This window comes from Durio zibethinus, chromosome 26 (assembly GCF_047325235.1).
Source record: "Durio zibethinus cultivar Kanyao isolate XHJ-2024 chromosome 26, ASM4732523v1, whole genome shotgun sequence".
NCBI lineage: Eukaryota > Viridiplantae > Streptophyta > Magnoliopsida > Malvales > Malvaceae > Durio > Durio zibethinus.
This window is the reverse complement of record NC_143187.1, coordinates 11,882,622-11,892,070: the sequence shown is the minus strand read 5'-3', so window position 1 is coordinate 11,892,070 and position 9,449 is coordinate 11,882,622. Positions and strand designations below refer to the sequence as shown.

The window sequence follows — 9,449 nt, the reverse complement described above, 5'->3', positions numbered from 1 at the left end:
TAGAAAAAAATTTTGAAAAACAAAAGGAAAAAAGTTTATTGTAGTATTATATGGACATACGAATTGAGCTTAAAATATTATTTTTAAAAAAATTAATATATTAAATAATATTTTATTAGTTAAAAATCTAAAAAAGAAAACCAATAAAAAGGAAAAATATAAACAAAAAAAAGAAAAAAAGAGAGATTATTGAAGTGTTATGTTGACATTCAAATTGAATTTAAAATATTAATATTTTAATATAAAATAATAACTTTATTAATATAATACTTATATATAAATCTAAATTTTAATATATAATAAAATATATACTTTATATATATCATGAGGTAGCTTAGGTTAGAGCAACTTAAATTGCTTTTAACTTGTCCTTGCTTTCTTTAAAAAACTGACCCATATTGACTCAATACCGAATTTTACAAAAATGATCCAAATTGAGGCAGATAAAAACCTATAGGATACTAATTGTTTTGCTATCCTTATTAACTAGCTTATTTTGCTAAAAAATTAATCTAAGTAAAAACCACAAAGATAAAACAAAAAATATGGAATGAAATTAATAAATGAAGTGCTATATGGATAGCTCCATTTACATTATTCTCTTACAAAAATTTTCTCAAAAAAACAAAAAAAAAAGACAAAAAGTATTAGATCGAATGGGATTGAAATCCATGGATACGAATTATTTTGTCATCCCTACTTATTGGCTCTTTTATTGTAAAATTTATATAATTAGAAAAAGAAAAAACCAAATTGAGGTGCCATGTAAACATTTAAATTGGGTTTTTTTAACAAATTTATCCAAATTAAAAGAAAAAATTAAAAAAATTAAAAAAAGAAAAAGAAAGATAAAAAGTTAAAAAAAAATACAAGGCGTTACCTTAAATAAAGGTCAAATAAAAGTAAAAATGAATAAAATTTATATAATGGATAGATAAATGGATTCAACCTTAATTACGTATAAATAAAATATTTTTTTTTATTAATTTAAGATATTAAATAATGATTTTATTAATATAATAATATATAAATATAAAATGAATTAAATAATTAAAGTATAATTTTATATATATACTCGGGACAAGATAGAAAATCCTAAACCCTCTTTTATCTCAACCCTGATTTGAAAAAAAATCTAGATATGATCTCGATTTTCTTAAAACCATACACATATTGGTTTAAGTCGAATAGAAACTCATGAAATTTGAGTTGTTTTGTTATCCTTATATTTATTGACCTTTTTTCTCAAAAAATTTATTCAACTTAAAAAGAATAAAAAAATATTTAAAACAAAAGAAATGGAAAAAAGAAAAAAAAAAAGAAAAGAAAGCAAAACGAGGATGACACATAAATTTATTAAATTAGGATATTAAATAACAATTTTATTAATATACATAAATATACATAAATATAAAATTAAATAAATAATAAAACATATATTTATATATATCCGGGAGGAAGAAAATAACCTAAACTCATATCTAACTTAACCTTGATTTTTGAAAAAAATTGATTTGTTCCTAAATTTTTAAAATAAATGCATCTATTGGATCTGGATGAATTTAACCCATTAAATACTAGTTGCCACTCCATATTAGCAATAATAAGTTTATTAAAATATTTATATCATTGATTTAAAACAATAAAAAAAAAAAAGAAAAGTCCAAAAAAATCTACTTCGAATGTGATGTCGACACTTTTGTTAATGTTTATTTTTTAAAATTATTAAATTATAAAGATAAAAAAATATATAAATACTTTTAATAATAATAATATCAAATGAGCCTTATATTAAAAATTTTAAAATTTTAAAAATATTTGTTAAATATAAGAAAGGAAAAAGAAAAGAAAAAAGAAGAAAAAAAGTGAACCGTGAAAAGTGAAAAGTGAAAAAAGAATAAAATAGCTTCACACCTTATACACCTTTAACATCAAATAGGGCTTACAAAAAAATAAATTTTAAAAATTTATTTATTAAATATGTAAAAAATAAAACAAATAAAAATAAATAGGTGAAATACCCTTGCTAACAAGTGAGTCTCACAAAAAATTTAAAAATAAAAAATATTTATTAAATATTTTTAAAAATTAAAAATGAAAAAGAGTAAAAAATATAAAATGAAAATTTTGATACAAGTGAGTCCCACACACCAAAAATTTTAAATTTTTAAAAATGTAATTTTTTTTATAATTTAAAAACATTTTTATTAAATATAATACAAAAACAAAAAAATCTAAAAAAAGAAAAAGAAAATAAGAAAAGCAGGAAATAATATGTGCACACCCAAAAACAATGGTACATATGCACAATTTATATAGAAGATAGAGTGTTTCTTAAGAATCTTTCATGGTTAAGACTAATTCTTTAATTAATTTCAATACTAAAAAAAAATGATTTAGCAAGTAGAAAATTTCTTTATTAATATTTCAAGCTTGATTCTTTTCTGAAAATCCATATAGCATCTCAATTTGATTCTCTTTTTTGCTTTTATTTTGAGGCCTTTTATTCCTTTTCTTTTTTTTTTTTTGTTTTGTTTTATTTAATTTTTAATTTTATTTTTTAACTGTATGTGAAAAGAAAAAATTGAAAGAGTAGATTTTAATTTAATTTGTTATATAAAATGCCAAAATGAACACATTATTCACAGATTAATTGACAAAATTTCATTGATCATTATATTTATTAAAATTATTATAAATAAAAATAGACCCATTAATTTATTAAATTTATCTTTAACATTATTTATTATAAATAAAAAATTTAACCCGCGCTACTTCTAGTTGTCATAGTTTATGCATGATTGATGTTTTGGGCCACTGCACTTATTATGGTTGAATTGCATAATTATGACTCGAGGAAGACCTCGGCTTTTCAGTTGAATAGTTCCTGATGGCCTTTGGTGAAATAGCGACGGCGATGATGTGGTTGAAAAATGAATGTGAAAATGACAATGTTACGTGCACTTATTTCATAATTGATTTTATAAAACTTATTTTTATTTTAAAAATTTAAGTAAAAAGTATTAAAATTTTAAAAATTTATATATTATGTGAATATATAAAATAAGTAAATTAGATGAGCGAATATAATCTTTTCGGCTATTGCATATTATCTTTGTGTTCTTGAGCATCCACCACCATTACTCCTGCGGATGAGTAAAATCACCCAAGCACTAATCACGGATGCTAATAGTCGACATTACACTTCCAATAAGTAATTTACAGAGATCTGAAATCAGCAGTCATAAATCCATCATCTCATGTCACTTTTTGGGGCTTAACATTTTATTGGTTGTGGAGCAATTCTAATTACATGACATTAAACTTAGAACACTAAAGCCTGAAGGAGAGACAGACGAAATTCGCAGCAATGGTTCCATGAATCCATTCCAAACAAGGTAGAACTCCCCTGCCCAGTTTTAATCTTTAATAGACATTTGAACAAGATATTAGATGGTTTTGAAATATTGTCTTTGACTCCCTGGATCATGTTTAGGCATTAAAATTTGGTGGGTAGTAGTATGGTTTCTAATGAACTGTTTGTACCAAATTACCGATCCTCTTGGGGTTCTCTTGAGAGTGGTATAATCAACATGGTGGAGGCCAAACCTAATTGTAAATCCTGATGTCCATTCGAAATTGTCCAACAAGGACCATAAAAAGTACCCTCGTACGTCTGCTCCTTTCCTGGTTATTTGATAAAACAAAGCTTCAATCAGAAAATATAGTCTAAATTCCATAATAATATTCAAACCATCTCAAGTCCTGGGTTTGTTGGCAACTCTTCAGCGTCTCACATTTGTACTTCCAAGTTTGTAAGGTATTGAGATACGGATAAGGTTTGTACCTCAAAGCAGCTGCTAGGGCATCCAAGTAGACACTTACGTATTCCACTCTATTGACATCATTGAGGGACTCTTCAATCAGGCCATCCCGCTTGTCGTTGTCACCAAACCCTACAAGACCAGGACCATAATTAAAGAAATTGTACAAAACTAATGACTCAATGCCAATGGTAACACTTTGGGTTCTGTTTCAACTCACCATTTTCTGTAATGAACATTGGTATGTTATTGTACCGCTCTTTTATGTATGTTATTATCTTATCCATTCCTTGAGGATAAACATATAGCCAGTCAACTGCAGTCTATATGCACAAAAGCAAAATTAAATAATTTTCCAGAAAAGAAAAGTTAGAGGTTTGTTGATGGTGGCAGATATGTAGAAGCTACATACCGATTCACCTATGAGGACCCCATCCTTATTTGCAGTTCTTAAGGCGAAGCCTTCTGTCTTAGAACTTCCTGGTCCTTGTTCACACAGAGAAAACATGCAGTCCCTTATGTAGAAAGAGGTATAGTGATTAACACCAATAAAATCCAGTCCACTCTTCAGCTTCTCCTGATCATGATTTGAGAATACAGGCAAATTGGACGCTAGAATTTCTTGCATTTCTGCAGGATATTTACCCATTATGATTGGATGTAAGAACCTGCGGTAAAATTTCTAGAGAGTCAGAGCAAGTCCTGATTCTGAATTTGTCTACATATCTGACTATTAGTTCATAGTTCATACCAGTTCATGTAGAAAGCTTGAGCTCTCTCAGCTGCTTGTTTGTCTTTTAGGGAGTTGCTGATAGGTTCATACCAGATGGCGTTCATAACAATTCCAATGCTTCCTCCTTGTTGTTTCTAGATAATTGCAAAGAAATATTATGGTTTTCTACAGCATTCTTTAATGCTCCTCCTTGTTTACTCTAGATATGAGTTTTGGATCAAGTAAAAGTAGCAAAGAATACGGAAAAGACTTAGTATTAGAACTTAGAACTAGGGGTTATTTTTTTTCCTTACCTGGTATTTGGTTCTGTAAATATCAACGGCAGCAGCATGTGACAAGATCATGTTGTGAGCTGCAATAAAAGGCTCTTTCTCAGAATCCCCACTACTACAATTCCCAAATGAGCTTGAACAACGAGAAGGTGGGTAAATCCCTGATCTATAACCACGGATTGCTACAACATTAGGTTCATTGAAGGTAGTCCAATACTTCACTCTGTCTCCAAAATATTTGAAACATATATCTGCATAATACTTGAAATCTTCCCTGAAAATATTTAATCTATATTAGTGGCAGCCAGTCCCCAAATAAGTTAGATGAAAATACAATTACAAGACAAGGGATTGTAAGAGATTAATTGTCACTTACTGCACTTGGGGACTTAGCCACGCCTCATATCTATTTTCAAGTTCTTGAGGAATGTCATAATGAGTCAATGACACGAAGGGTTGGATTCCTGAGACAGAAGAAATTAAAATTATTTTGTTGCCATTTGTATTTGAATCATGGAATTGATGATTAAATATAGTCCCTTTTATCAATTCTGTCCTTTTTAAAGTAGGAGAACTAAAGAGCGACCTTTAAGGAGAAGAGCGTTTATGAGCTTGTTATAAAAATTGATGCCAGCCTTATTAACACTTCCAAATCTTCCCTCTGTATAGGTCAATTTTGAGATTGAGTGAGAGACTGGAAAAACAGCATCACAATCATATCAGACTCATTTATTTTGAAGAAATAAAACTCACTGGGTAGGATTCTTGCCCATGAAATGGAGAAACGATAGCTATTGACTCCAATGTGATTCATGAGATCCAAATCTTCCTGTTTCAAAACCGTTAGGGGTAAGAAAATCACCTTTCCCATCTTTTGAACTGAGAAATTCTCTTTTTCATTAGTCAGCAAAAATATCATTATTAAACCAATGATGATAATATTGGTAACAGAATCATATACAGACTGATTCCTTTTTAGATTTCTGACTTGCAATTTGTTCGTCTTTGTTGTTAAATCAAAGATTTCCATCCCCTTAAAGATTTCTAAAGTTTGCCTGACATAATAATCTGGGCATAGGGTCTACTTTTTCTTTTATCAAATCAGCACAAATGCATTTACCTTTAGCGGGGAAAAAAACAGGCTGAAATGCATCAATTAGCAAATTTTTCACCTAGAAACAGACGATTGGAATAATACAAACCCATCGGAACTTCAAACCAAAGGACAAAAACAAGTGGGCCTCAAAATTTTCGAATCCAACCACCATAGGATTAGGCAAATCCTTATTGTGGGTCATGTTATCGTGTCTACTTCCAACACATTAATCAATTTATAGAACATACATTTTTTTATGAGCATACCATCTTTAATCATGTCCATGATTAGTGTAGAAGATTAAACTTATGAAACACATGCTATCTGTAAGAGCATGCATGCCAAACACATTGTGCCTCTTTTTTTGTGTGCGTGTTTTTGTGTATAAGAGTCTCATCTGATTTTGACATAAACCTAAACCGCATATTGATGACTTCGCCATAAAAGAGTGTTTTTTAAAGAACATTCATAGAAATCAATTTCATGGTTCTTTCTAAACTAAACATGCTATATATTCGAAGAAAAGTGCAGTCAATTTTGAAACTTCAATTGTTATACATGGTTGTGCAGTCATTACCAGATATCGATGGTAATGATCAACAGCAATATCTCCATTACTTCCATCCATAATATTACCTGTAACAAGTCCACAAAACTGTTTTGAGCACCAAAGAAACAAAAACATAGAAGACAGGGGTACCGAACTTGTATAATATAAGCAATCTTACCAGGCTTATGAGTAAATACGTCCCAATTGTTAAGGCCTTTGCCATCACTCAAGAAAGCTCCTTCAAACTGGCAAAAGTATGTCAGAAACAGAATTGACAATCCATTTTTGACAAGAACAAATTGATTTTGAACTGTAAGTGAGAGAGACACAGATAAAAGGAAAAAACCAAACCTGATAAGATGAAGAGGATGTTCCAAAGAGGAAGTCACTCGGGAAAAGTGATGCATCCGACTTTAGAGAGACTGGATTACATAGCAACACTATAATTGAGAAACATATCTCTAACACAAAGAGTGAGAGCTCCATTACAAGAAAGCATGAGAAGTCACTAAAGAAACTTTCAGGTCCGAAGTGACTTATGCAGGAGCCAGGAGGAGAAATTTATGTAGTCACACAGTTGGACTAAGATCATAAGGTATGGAACTAAATAAGGTGTTGAGTTGAACAAACAACCAATAATGGTGCAACACTATTGGAAAAAAAAAAGGGATCCAATTATGCATCGGTGAGAGGGTTGATGTGATTTAACGAACGAGAAAACAAAGAGGGAATAAAACAATTAAATTGACAAAATAAAAAGTGGGCAAATAAAATCTGTGGCACGTACAATTGATTATAGTTGAAGAGTATGATTAACGGTGTATATAAATACATATTAAGATGAGTTAAAATATTGTTTTAAAAAATTATATTTAATAAATTATTTTTATTAAATTTAATAAAAATATATTAATCATAAATTTTTTATTTTAAAATATTATCTAAACCAATATTCCTAAGCATCAATTAAAATTTTTTTTCCTCAAAAATCGTTTGAATATTAGTGGATAATATTTACTCAAGAACCACATCAATCCCATTGAAATTGGTTTCCCTAATTAATCTATCAGGCATAAACGAAGAAGGGTTAAATTATGTATCAAATCGACGGTTCATTCATCATTGTCTCCTGGAATCCAGAATCATTTAGTCCAAGCAGCAATTAAGTCCCCCATAATCATGATATGAGTTAGTTGCACATCCAGAAGGCTTTTTTCTGCTCTGTTTTAATCAACATTAGTGGAACTTGAAAGATTCGAAAAAAACTGGTCAATAATGCAAATTGTAGATTGATAAAGATGTAAAAGCATCATACTGTTTGACAATAATATGCAATTATTACAGCAGAAAAGGATGAGTCCATATTTTAAGAACATTAGTATGCCCTTTGAGAACTACATTTGTCCAGACATGGCTGCATCCCTTTCAATGCAACATTGGGTTGAGCCTTTAATTAAAGCCCAGCTTTGGCCTGGTGTGCAATCTGTTGATTGTAATCGGTCAGCAGTTTTTCAGCTTTTGCTGAATAATTAGAATTGCTAATATTTTGAATTGGAAATCAGGGAAAATATAAATTAAAAGCAAAGAATGCTGTGGAACTTGATTGAAGAGATGGAGAGCGTTACTACTAGGCGGTGGCATGCCTAGTTCTAACAGTGAAGGCACACCATGATCAGAAACTGAAGAAATCCGATGACATTGCTGCCTGTACATTCCAAGCTGTGAATACACTGAATGAAGTTCCTCTTTCAACCAGCTGAATTTGATAATATAACTGACGAATGGCCCCTAACCATCCATAAAAATGAAATTTCTGACCAACACTTGATTCGTATTTGATAGAACACATGGCTTCAGGCTGTTGAACATGATCTAGATTCTTTAATCCATACAATGAATTTTGTAGAGAATGGAAAACTGTGAGATTGTTCACGTTACCCCTTCTTTTTTTCTTTTTTTTTCACTAGTTTTTTTAACTCCTACTATATACATGATTTTTATTATATATTAGATTGATGCTCTCGTTTTGTCGAGGGAATTTTATTAATATTTATAATTTTTTATTGAATTTATTTTAAAATAAAATTTTAAATTATATTATATTAAACAATTATTTATTTAACTAAATTTTTTTATATGTTAATATATGTATTAATATTAATATAATCATATTTTATTAATTATGAAAATTAATTATTTACAAATTATATAAACTAACATATTTGAAAAATAACTTTATGTCATCCTAAATTGATTTTAATTAAATAGTTTTTTATTCTAAACTAAATTTAATTAGTCAAATATTAAAAACTTTCATAAGATTTTTTCATCATTCTAATAAAATTCTTATAAAATTTTTCTCACTTCAAGAGTATTAGAGAATCCATTCATTTTTATGAAAAGACTCCATCATTGGATTGACAAAAACTTTTATGATATCATTTAAAAAATTTTCTTTTACAATTTAATTAATTCTTTTTCATTTTTATAAAAACACCTAAATTTTTCATAATTCTAGCAAACTTTAGAAATGTATTATTCTGTAACATTTTTTTTCCTAAGGATCACTCATTCATGATCATTAGAATTTCATGATTTGAAATTTTGGTTTTAATTTTAAAATTTATAAATTATCCATCATTCTATAATAATTCAAAAATAATCATTTCTAAAAAATTACACATTTGTAATTTGTCGTCTAGACTTTATCATTGATTTTATCCCTAAAAAGGATCCTAAAATTGTTTGACATTCAATTATTTGATTATCTAATTTTTATTATTTCATTTTAATTTAAAATAAATATTATTAGGATTTTTCTTCTAAATTCACCATCATTTTGATAGAATTTAAAAATTTATTTATCAGTGATACATTTGCAAGCATTTGAAATTTTATTATTTGAAATATTTTTATCATATCATTTTATTTATTATTTCCATTAATCATGCTTTTTCTTAAAATTTGTTAAATT

At 28.4% G+C, this 9,449-nt stretch overlaps 1 protein-coding gene across 2 annotated transcripts; it reads right to left on the bottom strand.

Annotated features, from left to right (window-relative positions):
* Positions 1–3,235: 3,235 nt before the first annotated feature.
* On the bottom strand, positions 3,236–7,087 carry LOC111275170 (beta-glucosidase 46-like). Of its 2 annotated transcripts, none has more exons than XM_022860336.2 (12): positions 6,827–7,085; positions 6,654–6,720; positions 6,503–6,561; positions 5,583–5,658; positions 5,416–5,490; positions 5,206–5,293; positions 4,851–5,103; positions 4,576–4,691; positions 4,237–4,492; positions 4,045–4,147; positions 3,848–3,956; positions 3,236–3,687 (listed from the first exon to the last, which is right to left on the bottom strand). In XM_022860336.2, exons 1-12 carry the CDS (start codon positions 6,959–6,961, stop codon positions 3,450–3,452), a joined length of 1,575 nt encoding a protein of 524 aa, XP_022716071.2. In that variant the 5' UTR covers positions 6,962–7,085; the 3' UTR covers positions 3,236–3,449. The 2 variants fall into 2 exon arrangements, with proteins under 2 accessions (XP_022716071.2, XP_089611097.1); XM_089754971.1 differs by having other exon boundaries at positions 3,467–3,687; positions 3,886–3,956; positions 6,827–7,087.
* Between the last annotated feature and the right edge of the window lie 2,362 nt (positions 7,088–9,449).

What these genes read in the sequence shown, in the direction of transcription:
- LOC111275170 (XM_022860336.2), bottom strand. Translation starts at nt 6,961, where the DNA reads ATGGAGCTCTCACTCTTTGTGTTAGAGATATGTTTCTCAATTATAGTG. An exon ending in CGTATTTACTCATAAGCCTG is followed by an intron (nt 6,562 to 6,653) that starts GTAAGATTGCTT and finishes GACTTGTTACAG; the next exon opens with GTAATATTATGGATGGAAGT. An exon ending in ATCATTACCATCGATATCTG is followed by an intron (nt 5,659 to 6,502) that starts GTAATGACTGCA and finishes GTTTTGAAACAG; the next exon opens with GAAGATTTGGATCTCATGAA.